The following is a 14,156-nucleotide window of genomic DNA, read 5'->3' as shown; positions in this document are numbered from 1 at the left end:
CTTTGCACAGGCCATTTCCAAGATGTTTGAGCTGCTCTTTTCCCTGCTGTGCCATTTGTTATTTAGGGAGGCTTGTGCAGGGCGTCCTGTGCAGAGATTTTGGAAGTGCAGAACTCAATAACGGCCCAATTAAGTTGTGCGTCGAACACCTGCTCTGCAGCAGATAACGTTTCCTTGATTACAGGCAGACCCACACCGAAGGAGGCCTCAGAGCCATGGTGCTACTTCTCTGCGTTGTGGGAGGTGAATTAAAACCCTGCCGTATTAATGGGTTTGTTCTTCTTTTCCCTCAGGCCTCCAGCTCCTCTGGTGGAAAAATGCAGCTTCTGGAAACAGAGTTCTCTCGAACCATCCGGGAGCTCATTGAACTCCACCTGCTTCGCCAGGACAGCATCCCAGCCTTCCTCAGTGCCCTCACCCTCGACCTCTTCAGCCGCCAGACCATCGCTTAGTTCATGCCGGTCCCACCAACACCCACCAGCCAGGCGAGCAGCACCCCTGGACAGGATAGTGACTCACCCCTGGTGTTCATAAGGTAGTGAGGACAAATTTTCCCCTCCCGCCCTTAACCCATGGCATTGGGTGGCTTTTGTTTTTTGGGGAACTCCTTCTCCCCTCTTCTTCTATGTTGATTCCCTAATCTGCTTCCTCCTGCTCCTCTGAAAAGCATCATCTCCCTCATGTGGAAGGGAAATCTAGCTCTATCCTAGGGCTCTCCTGTGCCAAACCCCACACATGAACTGTAAAATGTGTTTAAACTCCCCAAACTGTCTTACCGTCTCTCTGGGAAGTAGATGGGAACTGCTGGTTTGAGGAGCCACAGCATTGCTGTTCACAGCTTTTCCCAAGAGGATCCCCCAAATCGGGACCTCAGCAGACAGACAAACATGGGTGTTGAGGAAGGCTGGTGCTCTCTGGCCCCACAGTTAATGAATAGTCCTCTCCTAATAGAAGCTAAGAGGTTGGTCACCCAGCTGGGCATTGGTGAAGGATCAGAGTCATGAGTTAGCAGGTTCATTTCAAATACCTCCTGCTATTGCAAATAGCTCATCACTCAGCAGGATTGAAATTATTTTCAAGTTATCTAATTACCTGAGTCTCAGCCCCAGAATGCCAGCCCCTAGTCTGCCATCACTCAGCAGACAAGCACAAGTGTAAATGGACTTTTGAAGACCCTATACCTGTTCTGACACTTCTCTATCACATGGTGTGCTCTGATGTCACTGCCGTGCTTTTTGTTCCTCGCCAAGACTCTCGGGCACTTGGTTATCTCAGGAATGAAGATGGTGGGAGGGATCTTCTCAAGGTGTGTTCACTGTACTGCTGGTTTTAGCCTGCTGCTTGTGACCAGGCTGTGGGTAACTGCCCACCTTGTTGGGGGTGTCCGCCTTCCCTTGAAAGTGTCTCTCCTCTGTGGAGGACAGAACACCCCCTGAAGTCTGACATTTTGTGTTGCAATGGAGATACCTCTTTTATCCTAAGAATAAAGTGTCACTTCCCAATCTGAGTGTATGACTTCTTTATTTGGGATGTACACTGTGCTGCCTCTGTGCTCTCTCATGTGTAAAGTGTGGTAACAAATCACCCATCGATGGTCCGAGGCTGGTAGTGCTTTGAGAAGGGAGGACATCATTACCTTATTTTTTCCAGGCCCGTCTCATTCATGCTGTCAGATTAGTTTGTTATGAACTTTTGTGTGTATTGGTTTCCTCTTGATATCACCAAGGACCTACTTCTAAGCTTGGAGAGAAGGCAGCAGCAAGCAGACTAGAAAGTTAGCTTAGAAGCTCGCAGTGACTGTAGGACTGGCCGCTCTTACTGGAGTCGCTTTGGGACTCATCGGTGTATCTACGGGCATGGAAAACAGCTGCTATAGACCCAACTGATCAGAAGTGGTGGGACAAGTGTGTGCTCTGGGGAGGCTGCAGACCCCATCTTCCCAGCCCCTCCTCTCTGCAGGGGTTTGCAGGGAAGTGTTGCCATCTGAATGAAAGGCAACAGCAAAAGCTTGGCGTTTTCTCTTCTGCTTGAAGAAGTCCTGGTGGAAGATGAATTGCCTGGCGTGCTGTGCCAGGGGAACGCTGCCTGATTCATATGCGCAACATGGCACTGCGAGTCACCTTCCTCAGTCATGGAGAAAATGAATCATGACGTCAGCCACACTCAACTCCTCCGCCAACACAATAGCAGATCCTGGCTGCTGCTGAAAATTTTTCTCCTGGCTCCTCGCAGGAGAAATGAAGTAATTAATAAGTTTACAATAAACCCTCTATCTTAGCAAAACACGGGTGAGGCGAGAAGTGATGCTGGGAAGTGACAAGGGAAAAAGCATTCTGCCTGTTGGAAAGTTGCCTCCCAGGAGTGAATGGATAATAGGTTGGTGCAGAAAAAATACTAGTCTTCCGAGACTCCTTGGGTGTGGAGGAGAGACACAGATGAATTACCCTGCCGCACCCTTTTCTTCCAGCAAAACTGGTTCGTTCAACAAAGTTTAATAAACTAACGCTCCTGGAAGAGGCATTTTCCTGAAGCTGGGTGCCTGACCTGATGTGCCTGCGTGGTGCAGAAGCTGGTCCTGCTAACAGCTGGGGAGGCTGCTGGGCTAGCTGTCCTGCTTTGGCAAGCAGCACCTCTGCCCTGCTCTTACTGTGATGCTGTTGGGCAGTGAACAGACTTGGGCACTACATGAAACCAGGGCTTTTGGGAAGCTAGGCTACCCTAAGACTCTCACCGAGGCCTGGGAGCATTTGCATGAAAGTGTGACTGTTGCAAAGCAGCCTGCGCTGCTGGTAAGACATGGCGTTGGGGAAAGGAGTTGAGAATCCCCAAGTTTCAGTTCCGACTCTGACGCCAAATTCAGGATAAAGCCCCAAACAGATGGCTGAACCTTGCTGCTGTAGCAGCTCCTGTCGGTACAGCCGTAATTATAATGCTTGTCTCTCCCGTGAGGGAGTTGTGAAGAATAACTGTGATGCTGAATTTTACAGTGATTATTCCTTCTGCGCTGAGCTACCCAGGGCTCAGCAGATCATCGCAGGGCCCTGCTGCTGCGCTCATCACCCACCTTGCACTCCCCCATCGCAGAGGACAGGCAACAGACCCTCCAGGGCAGCACAAACAGCGACACTGGTTGCCACCGGTGGTACAGCGGTTTTCAAATACTCCAGGTGCTGGGTGTACAAGTCCCATCTGTCTTCAGCTTGTCACTTGCAAAGCTCCAGCCCTGTTTGCAAAAAATCATTTTAGAAAATCTTAGATCAGTAATAAATTTGCAGTTGGTTGGAGGGGAGAGGGAAGAGTGTTAACAAGTGTGCGTATGCTTGCTGGGTCTCTGTACACGCTAGCTGGGTTTATGTGCTATAAGCTGTAAAATATGATTTATTAATGCACGGCTGGGGGACTGTGTGTGTTGGAGCACTGTCTTGTTTGCAGTGTTGCCTGAAGCTTCCCTTCACTCAAACTGCTCATGAGTCCCTGCTCCTCTACTGATCAACCCTTTTCATCTACGTGCATATATAAATATCTAACAGGGGCAAAGAACTGTCAAGTACTGCCATATGGTCCTTGAAAGCAACAGCGCTCTTGGGTAAGGCAGGTACTTCCAAGGTTCAGGCTTCTCCTCAGAGGCTGCACCTATGAACCTGGAGCCTCTTGCTCCTGCTGTTCGTTCCCTGACTCCTTTGGCATCGATGCTTTTCCTTTGTATGAGCACCAAGGAATTGTCCTGGAAGTAAGCATGGACCTAAGGAAAGACTAAGGAAGCCCTTGTGGAACAATCCATGGAAAAACTTGGGGCACAGCTCAGTGGTTTGTAGACATTAATTATGGATCTCCTTCATGTAATACTATGGGAAGTGGGCAAGAGCATGAAGCTGAGCGGAGGGGAATAGGAGCAAGGAGCAGGCTTGGGGATGGGGTGGGAAGGAAGAAACAGGGCACAGGGAGGAAAGGGAGTCTCTCTTTTCCCAACTGACATCCTCGCTGGAGGCTGGCCAGCAGCCTGGGTCCAGGCTCTTCCTGCCTCGGGACTGGGAAAGTCTCCGGTTTTCCTGTGTGTCGCTGGCTGCAGAGGGGCCAGCACAGTGCGGTGCAGACAGCATCTCTGAAGGCAAGAGGGAAGAAAGCTGGTTTCATAAAAGCCTTTAACACAGGGGCAGGGAGCAAACAGCCCTTCATGTTATCTGGGTCAGGGCAGGCAAGGGTCCTTTGCAGGTACAAACTGGAGGCCTCCTCCCCTCCCCTTCACCACAGCATGGATCGAAAGCCGCTGCCTGTCAGAGCACAGATCACAGCCCTCGCAAGGATTTTCAACAGGAGCTGTGTTGCACAGCTGCAGACAGGCAGGCACATCGCCTTCCTGAGAAACTGTCCCCCCATCGTCTTCCCAAGGAGTCATCCCCAAATACCTCCCGAGCTGCCGCTGAGGTGAGGTGAGACCTGCGCTGTGCTCGTCATCCGACTGGGACGTCTCTCGCCAGAGAGGGATGGGGCTGGGCACAGGCGAGCAACAGAGCAGGAGAGATGCCGTTTCTGACGCTCAGCTTTTCTGCTTGCTCCGGTGGGACAAGCCAGTGAGCCCTTCCATGCTGCAGGCTCTGTAACACGGGAATGTTGCTTCCCCGTCACAGGGGAGGTCTCCCAGTGCCGGTGGGCAGGGAAGGCCCTGGCATTACCCATTGGGAACCCCTCTTTGGCCCCACGTGCTGCTCTACAGCCGAGCAGGGCCCAGGCGTATCAAAGGATGGCCCAAGCTAGTGCAGCCCGCACCATGGCCGTTCAGTGTCCTGCGGCTGCTCAGCTGCGCCGTTGGGTTCCCAATGCTTCCCTTAGCCAGCTCCAACCTGCCAACGAAACGTGGAGCAACAACAGCCCTTTCTACTTCTCAACCCCAGCAGCGGGCTGAGAGACAGCTGAAAATGGTGCGACTTGGGCTGACAGGAGAACATGTCTAAAAAAGCCTCGGGGGAGAGAGGCAAAGCCTTCCTAGGACATCACCAAGGTGATGCTGGGCCCTGCCAGCCAATGGTGCTCGGTGCAGGAGACGACGCAGCGAAGGCAGGTTTGGTTCTGTTATGGCTTTCAGCTATTAGAAGATGTTGGGAATGTGATGACGGTGTCAGATGCCAGGTGATCGTAGCTAACGACTGTGAGTTTCTGACGAGGCAGTGTAGTAGCTGGAGAGGACAGAGCACACTCTCCGCACTGGTGTAAATCACATTCGTGCTGCCTGCTGTGACAGCAGATTCGAATTTAATAGCAATGATGCTAAAAGTTGCATGAAGTTTAAAAGCTACAAAATGCACCCACTCTGATCAGTGGAGGGATATTAAAAAGAAAAAAGAAATCAGCAAAGCTTTTTCTTGGAATCTTTTTTAAATATTAAAATCCCATCCTTCCCAACAGGAAAGCTTTTTCAGGCTAAGAGGAGCGACTGAACAGCATCTGAGGATATCGCATTGACACAAGTGTCTAGAAAAATAGGGTAGGAACGTATGATCGGTTCTGAAAAAGGAACCCTAGCTAATAGGAAATATGCTGATGCTACTTTTAATTTCATGACTCAGGTTTGCTGCAAAATTGATGGGAATCTGTGTTTGAACTTGGTTACGTTAAACAGTCTTCTGCTTCTTGAGGCTTTTCCATTTGTTGTTTCTCTTTGCAGGGGTATTATTATTCTTTTTGGTACTCTGGGGGCTCTTAGATGTTATTTGAAAGGACAGTGGAGCAGTCTTCCTTTAGAAAGTCTGGTAACTAAAAGAAATAAGAGATTTTGCTTCAGAAATGTTCTATGTAGAAATCAGTGGTCAAACCCTTTGCTAAATGGGATGGTGGCAGCCCCAGGCATTGGGCGGTGAGCCCACTGGCTGCTCCTGCTCTCCTTCCGCTGCAGTGGCTGGGTCTCCAAGGCGCTGGACCAGGCTTGCTTGTGTGCATTTTTTCCCCTCAAAGCAACTACAAGAGACAAAATGGAAGCCTGGGCCTGTCCTAGACTCAAGGGTCGTGGCTCAGGTGAGGAGGAGGAGGGAGAGGCAGAAAAGGGTGAGATGAGGTGGTTCTGGGGCAGGGAAGGCCTGGAGGCCACCACCATCCCTGACTCCTTCTAGCAGAAGGACCTTACTGGCACTGAGGAGAAAGGTGATGGCTAGGAAAGCTCTTCCTGGGAGATAAATACAACTAGAGAGAAGGCTGCCATGTAGGTTAGGGAGCACAAAGGCAGTTCCTGGAAGCTGGAGGCCCTGGGAGTAGCCCGTGTCTTTGGTCCCCATCCAAACAATCATCTAAACAAGACTCTCGGTTCCTTCAGGCTGTGTCAGTTCTCTCTCCTGCTTCCCCCAGAGGGGATCAAGTGTCTACCGGCCCCTTCTTCTTCCCCGTGCTGTTTCCTGGTCGGGGCTCCAGCACTGATGAGTTATTAGTGTTGCTAATTTTACCTGATGCTGCTTCCTTCTCTTCTTGACAGGTTGTGTTTTTTTGAACTCTCCAGCTGACTGATTGAGCTCTCTTTAATATTCCTTGTTTTACTTTGAATTCTCTTTGTTGGCTGTTGCTTGTTGTGGTTTTGGTTGTTTTTCTTTAATCTTCCCACTGCCTCTTTTTCCTCCGTGGTCGCCTCTGATGCCTCTTCAACCTGGAACAAAGCCAGAGACCATCAGGAGGTCCTTGAAACACAGACGGTTGTTGGATTTCAGATAAGGACTGGATAATTTTATGACCATTAACAAGACTCACTGCTATGCAATCTAAAATAATAAGGGCAATCGTATCTCATGGTTCAGGGAGCAAGCTGATTGCCTGTAGGGACTGAGAAGGTAATTCGCCATCCCTGACTCCCCCCAAAATATTACACCATTGACAAGATGCACTGGACAGGTCAAAGGGAAGGAAGGTGCAGATGCAGGAGGAAGTATGAAGCACAGGACTTTGCTAGAGAATTTCCTGTATCACCGAGTCAGAGTCCTTTTATCTAGGGATCATAGACTTCTGGCATCAACGTGATGGAAAATGTTTTCCAGGCAGGTGAAAGGCTCTGAAGCTTGGAAGATGAACCTTTCTTCTCTCCCTGAGCATCCACTGGGTAGTGTTTGCACTGTACAACTGCAGGCACTTCACTTTGCTGGTGACGGTGGCTGGTTTGTCTGCCAGTCTGTTCCCCTAACCACTAGAGAGAAGCAATCTCTCTCTAAAGAAACTCAGAGCACAAACCTCTCTTAGGTCCTCGATGCTGCTTGTCTGGAGGTGCCTCCAACTCCTGACTGACCACAGAGTGAGAAAGGTAGACCAGCTCGCTACAGCAACAGGGTGACTGCACATCACCTTGTCCCTCCTTCACCCTTTCTCCCTTCTGAGGCTCTTCTGGCTCCTCCCTGTGCATGTGTCTTTCCTCGACTTGTTTTGGGAGTCACGCTCCAGCCCTTAGGGATGTACGTGATCAGCTCCCTCTCTTATCCCGCCGTTACCGAGCAGAGCCACGCTTGACTGGCATGCTCTGAAATGACAGCTCCTCTTGCTGTGAGTCCTGGGAGGGGTAGGAGGAATCTCACAAAGGAGATGATGGCGGGGAGTAAACCAAACCCAACAAGAACAGGGCCTTCATCCTGGCAGCCACGCTGGAGATGTGGAGGACTGCTAAAATCTCACCAGATAACAACCCTCTCTTGGGTGGATCCATCCTGCAGATGCAGGATGTCTTTAGGTAATGCTAGGACTTCGTTTCAATGCTAGAGTTACCTGCCCAGCAGACCAATATTCCAGATATCAAGCTTTGGCCTTGGAGCGGGCCCAGCATCACCCATGTGTGTTTTCAGCCAAGCGCCAGGTCGTGTGATTCATCCCTCCATAAAGATATGGCGACAGGCAACCCGCCATCGTGTGCTGCCATTAGTTAGTTACCAACCCCAAGGTGACGTTAAGGATTATAGCTCTAACAAATCACTCGTTAACTTCACTAACTCGTTAGAATATGCCAAATACGGAAGAGATCTTAGGCATGCTAATGACTGATTTTAAGGGATCACTGCTGTGGTAAACCATAATTAACAGTCTATAGTAGCACTTTTTATTTAATTACACACAGGCAGAGCTGGGAGGTAGGGGAAGGTTGATGAGCCAGTTTGGAGCCACCAGGCCCTGACTCTCCAGCACCCGGTGTGTGACCACAGAGGGATGTTTGTCCTAGCTGGCTGCGCTCGCTGCTAGGCTGAGCTGGCCCGGTGTGTAACCTCGCCGTGTTGGTAGGACCCCCTGGTGCACCAGTGGCTGCAGGGGGGAGATGCCAGATCTGAGCACAACAGATGCATGGTGTCTCCATTTTAACACAGCCTATCACCAAACTGGGACAGGGAGGTTTGGTTTACACCTCCTAGCATATGCTGGCCACTGTCATGAGCTCCCGGGGGTCACATCTTGTATGTCAGTCCCTCGTATGGCTGAGGAGCACTGGAAGGTACCGCAGGGCGGGAGAAGAGCAGTGGTTAGTAGGTGCCTCCTGCACAGTGGGGGTCATGGGTCTTCTCCTGCAGGGTGAATGGGACATCCTGGCTATATCAGCTGGAGGCCTACAGGACCCGTCACCTCTGATGTGCTGCTGATTCAGTCAGCTGTCCCACTACACCACAGACATGTTTTTGGTGCAATGAAATTGCTCAGGCTGGTGGAAATCTGCCCTGCATGGGATGCCTAGCCCCAGTTACACTGGCAGATAGGGTGTCCTACAGGTTGTCCTGAATCCCCAGCTCCATGGCCACTGTCTAACACAACCTCATTCCTGCCCTGGGTGGAGACCTCATGTCTCCCTGCCCCAACATTCGGTTCGGCCCGGCTGCACCTCCTTCCTTCTGCCCCTTACGCTGAGGCAGCCCCAGGCCCAACCCTGCCGAAGGAGGATGGCTCACGGGGTTGAAGGAGAGATGTTCCCAGGGTGAGGAAGGCACCAGGTCCCTCCACCAGCACCAGCCTCCCTGCACATGCCCTGTTTCCATTGCTGCTGTTTCCTGACTTCACGGTTAACTCTGGCCTTGCACAGTCCCCAGGTCCTGTAACCACTGTTAAATGTAATGAATGATCTTGTCCTCCTTGTTTGTCTCCTCTTTAGTGTAACACCGTAATTAGCTTAATTACCAACAGATTCTTTTTTTGGGGGGTAACTTAAAATGGAAATTAAATTTTGCATCAGGTTTTACAGGCTGTTAACGGGAATCGAATAATCAAGCCTGACTCCAGGTCCTTGAAAATGAGTATTAAAAAAGGTCTGAATTTGCATATTCATGTTTTTAATAGGGTTCAGAAGGTATATTTGCAACTGATGAAAAGGATTAATTAAGCCTAATTTGCATAGGAAGAGCAGTTTAACCCTTTGCATCCTAGCAAGACGGAGACTGACATTTTGACTAGCGCGGCTGTATGCTGGAGACTTGCACTGGAAATGCAGTGTCTGGCCAAGACCAGCGTCCCACTGAATATCTTGCTTGTGCTCCAGGATGACAGGACCTAGGGGGAGTCCAGGATCCCAGCATCACCCCAGCACAGGTCGGCCCCCCCTGCACCCACAGCTCCCTCCCAGTTTTGGCAGCTGTCCCGCTACCACGTGGTTTGTAACCCAGGGCTCCCGTGGCAATGCCGGTGTACAGCCTTCCTGCCACCCCCGTTGGGCCTGCTGCTAAAACATGCTGCTCCTCTTGGCATGAGTGGGACTGCACAGCTCTAAGACAGGTCTAAGAGATGATTTTAATAAAGGCATTCCCTGAGCTGTTCACATCAGGAATGCCTTGGGGCAGTGTGCTGCAGGGGATGGGAGGGAGCAGGGGGTGCAGGATACCCCTAGCTGCTATGGTCACCCAAGACTTTGTCTCCTGATCTTACTTCCATCTCTTTTTGCCAGTTAGGCTGGTGATAATCAGGGGTTAAAGGCTCTACCATCACATCAGATCAAGGTGAGACTCAGTGCTTCCCTTACTGCTCCCAACCATCAGCCGAGGCTCGGCTTGGGGGCGACTCTGCACCCTCAAACCAGGCACCCTTGTGACTTCTGGGGAAGGGTTGCAGACTGCTGCACTGTGAATTCCCAGCACTGGGAAAACAGCAGGGTCTTGCCCAGCTCTGTCCCATCATGACCTAAGAAAATATATTAAAAAAAACAACTCAATCATATCCATACCCTGTGGACCATATCCAGACATAACAACACAGAGTGGGAATGTGACACCTCCCAGCACCCCACGAAGCCCAGAAGAGAACACAGTGTTGAGTCAGAGCCTGAATCTTGCTAAAAAGTGGGAAAAAGTAAATAAATCAGGCATTCATTTTGCTTCAGCAGGTGGTGTGCTGCGTTCCCCTTGTAATGCTTTGGTGGTGTGTGTTGCTAATTATTTTTTGGGTGGAATTTGCTGTGCACAGCGCATGGGGTTCATTAGACAGAGATGGCTTTGAAGTGGCGTTTGGAATTAATGCTGGCATATGTAAATGTTTCTTGTGCCATGGAAAAGATGGATATAAATGATGCATGAGGTCCAGCAAGAATGATGCTTTCTTTGTTTATACACATCCATTGGGCTTCGTTATGCCAGGAACAGGCAGAGGAAAATCAGTGGTGTCTTGCACAGTCCATATATCTGCTGCCTGGTTGTACGTGAGCATTTAGCAGAAGGTAGCATGGCATCATTAGCACATTGCATCCCAAATTTCCTCCGTTCAGAAAGCTGTGTTAGAGACACAGCAAGGCTGCTGCTGTCTGCATTCACCGTCTTCCCCGAGTCCCTCAGACAACCAGGAAGATGCATCCTGCACTGTAAATCATTGAGGTCCTGACCCTGTCTGCCTCATTCAGGCAAAACTGCTCTCAGGGGAGACACGCTTGGTGGTAACACGGGTTTAAGGAGTCCCCGCTCACATCCTCTTGTTCTCACTCCTGACTCATCCTTCCAGCACAGGATTTGTGGGGCCATGCTAGGAGCTGAGACAGGAAACATTTCACTTAAAATGAAGGAAACCTGAAACAGAAAGAAAAGATGAACCCCACAACCACAACTGAGAGGGCAGGAGGCTGTGACTGGGGCAAAAAGACAGGGGAACATGAACTCCTTCAAACTCTGTCTTCACCAAAGGCGTCTGGTCATGACACTGCTACTGGTTGATGTGTCCCAGGAGAGTCTAGTTCAGCTTAGGGTGCTGGTCTGCTCTGGGGGCTGTATTTCAATCCAGTGAATGCTTTCAGGGACAAATACTGTGCACTTCTTCCATAAAAAGGCAAGACCCACGTCTGATCACCCAACAGTGAGATGGAGGAAGAGCGCCCCAGTGTCTTCTAGGAGCTATTTTCTGCTGCAGGGAGTTGGCCCGGCTGTGTGTGAGGCATTGCCCTCTCCCGGCCACTGCCTGAAAAGATCATCGGTGAGCTGGAGGCCTCGCATGGCCCATGGATGGGTGGTGGGACCCAGCTGTGGAGCCGAGGCGGAGGGCTCCATGGAGATGCCTGGCCAGCACAGGGCTGGGAGACCTGATGCAGAGTCTCTGGGTGACCCATGGCCTTGCAGAGCAGTGCCTGGAGTTTCAGTGCACCAAGAAAGGACGCCTATATTGGCGTGACTGAGCATCAACTCTCAAATGATGAGGCCTATGATTTTGTGGGTGTCTAAGCTGTTAAGGCCAAGAACATCGTAAAGTGGTGTTACAGGAGAAATTGTGTCAGGAGATGATATACATCCAAAAAGCAAGCTGACAGCCATTTTTCAAAGCACCGAAATTCAGTGATGGCCATTTCAGATTAGGCATAAATGAACTTTGCTACTGGTGGGAACACAGACAATATGAGAAAAGGTGTTTTCAGCCCCACAGCTATGTGGTGGGCAGTATTTGGAGGTGTGATTGATTTGGGCAGACTGCTCTGGGTATTTTTGAATGGCTGACTCTGCACTCAGGGCACAATATGAAAACTCTGGCAGTACCTGGTCTTCGAAGGATTTATTGCTTGCCCTTGTCGTGGCTGGACACATGCTGGGCTGAAGGCTCTGTCCTGATCAGAATTTCCTTGTCCCAGGCAGTTTTACACAGCTTGCTGTTACCAGAGCCCTTTGGTCTGAACGGGAAGAGCCTCCAGACCCTCAGCTACCCGCAGCTAATCTGGAAGTGTGCGTGACACAGCTTGTATCTGCTCCTTTTCTGCTGCTGCCGCCGAGAAAACAAGATGGAAATTACTGAGGTGCAACGACGTAGTCTGTTTTCTCTGCAGTGTTTACAAAATCACTTGCTCATCAAACACAAAGAACTGTTTACTTTTTAAGTAAAACAAACATAAAATACCTCAGTCCTTACTGCAGTTTGAAGAGCTGCCTGGTCCCTCCAGCTGTGGTGTTTGCCAAGATGAGAAAGAGCAAGGCTGGGTAATCGGTGTGTCCCCCGAGCATGAATCGCTTGCTCCATCCATCAGCAGGATTGCACACGCACACGCTGGCGTCCCCCAGGCATCACCGTCCAGGCAGCCACTCGGCGCCTGATCGGGCTGCTGTGCCCGATCTTGCACAGCAAATCGTGCATCTGAAGAGTAGCCCTGTGTCCCCTGGGGCCTCTGGCATCAGCTCCAGAATGTGCTCGTGTGGGGGACTAGCTCACAGGTGGTTCCCCAGGCCAGAGACAGCAAATTTCAGGACAGCTGGAGACCTGGGCTCTGAAGGCTGCAATCAGGCCCATCTGTGATATGCTCCTGAGCCAAATCTCTGGACAAGTTTCCTGTAACATCTGGATCTGGTCTGGACAAATGCTAGGTGAGGAAGGAAGGAGCTGACTGAGAAGTTCTGACTGAATGTGCTGGGAATTTGTTGTATTTTCCTTCTTCCAACTGTTTATTTGCTAGCATGTTAGAGAGCAGCATTCTCTTCCTTATTTCTTATTGAGAAACTCAGCTGTGAAATAACTAAATGAACCATCCCTTTTTATTAGCCTTTGGACTTAGCAGAGGAGCAATCAGTTAATGGCTGACCAGGTTTTGAAGACGCTAAGCACATTAGAAGTGCTAAGCATTATTATTTTCCCTGCAATGTTTTATTTTTCCCTCTGAATACTCAGTTTAAATAACCTTTCCAATTACATTATCCCGTTTCATGCATTCTGCTCCAATTAAATGCAGTGCCACTTACAATTCAGTCACCCCCTTGGTTTCCAGGTCTCTGCAAGCTCAGTCCTAACCTTTGCCTCTCAATCCTGGGCTGAAACAGCACTCGTTCTGGATCCAGCATCTGTCCCAGCTCTACTTAGGCTTCTCAAAATCAATCTCATCCGCATCTGTTCCCCACAGGCACTTTGACCTCTGGCTTCTTCTTGCTCTTGCATATTTATCTTTCTTAAGGGGGGGAAACTTCTTGCAACCTTTCCCTTTTCCTCTCGCTTGCTGGTACCTTCCTATGATGCCTTGGACTGTTTTGATTTCTTCTTCTTTGGGAAAGGGCAAAAGATCATCTACCCAAAGGGAGACTTTGTGACCTGGTGCTCCAGTTGCAGTACTATTTCTCACCTGTAAATCTCCAGCCACGTACATCTGCGGCTTTGCAAAGATGGCAAAGCCCCTCTGAGCTAAAGGCCGGATGGGACTGGCTCAGACCTTGTGCCCAGTAGGTGGATCCAGCCCTTCTGATGGCTTTGGAGCAGAGATCAGCGACCAAGTCCTTCACCAAGGCAAGCCAGGGAGAGTCTCCTCCAGAGCGCTTGTCCTCTGGCTTCTCTCCTGTGAGGTCCTTGGTAGGCAGAGATCATACCATCTCCCTTCCTATCTGACCTTTGTGGTTCACTTGGACTGCTTGCTAAAAACATGAACACAAAGTAAACCAGAAAACAAACAGCAGGAAAGGACCCTGCAGGGTCATTTGTTCCATCTCCCTTCTCTAATGCCAGTGTACTCTGGGGCAGTGGCTTCCCCAGGCCCCCGGACCAGGGGAGTCTGGCAATCATAGCCAAAAGGGTTCAACCATCTCTGGTGGTGAGGGGTAGCCCCCAGCTCTGTTGCAGGACCTCCCACCCTGCCTTTCCCAGGCTCTCATGACGGCTCTGCCAGAAGCTGCTGTTTGGTCTCTAGGACAGTGCCAAATTCAAACTGCAACTGAGACCTGTGGGAGCTCAGAAACCAGCCCGGGATCTTGCAGCTCGCCCTCCTTCTTGGCAGTGACTTTCAC

At 50.3% G+C, this 14,156-nt stretch overlaps 1 protein-coding gene across 1 annotated transcript in view; it reads left to right on the top strand.

Moving 5' to 3' along the window:
* MAD1L1 (mitotic arrest deficient 1 like 1) overlaps positions 1 to 1,502 on the top strand; it is a 383,289-nt gene extending 381,787 nt beyond the window's left edge. The window contains exon 18 of the mRNA XM_067306376.1: positions 294 to 1,502. Within this exon, the coding sequence (XP_067162477.1) occupies positions 294 to 452 (159 nt within the window). The 3' untranslated portion in view covers positions 453 to 1,502. The remainder of the gene's footprint in view (positions 1 to 293) is intronic.
* Positions 1,503 to 14,156: the final 12,654 nt, after the last annotated feature.

Source organism: Apteryx mantelli, chromosome 16 (genome assembly GCF_036417845.1).
Source record: "Apteryx mantelli isolate bAptMan1 chromosome 16, bAptMan1.hap1, whole genome shotgun sequence".
Classification (NCBI taxonomy): Eukaryota; Metazoa; Chordata; class Aves; order Apterygiformes; family Apterygidae; genus Apteryx; species Apteryx mantelli.
This window is presented reverse-complemented; position numbering and strand designations above follow the sequence as displayed.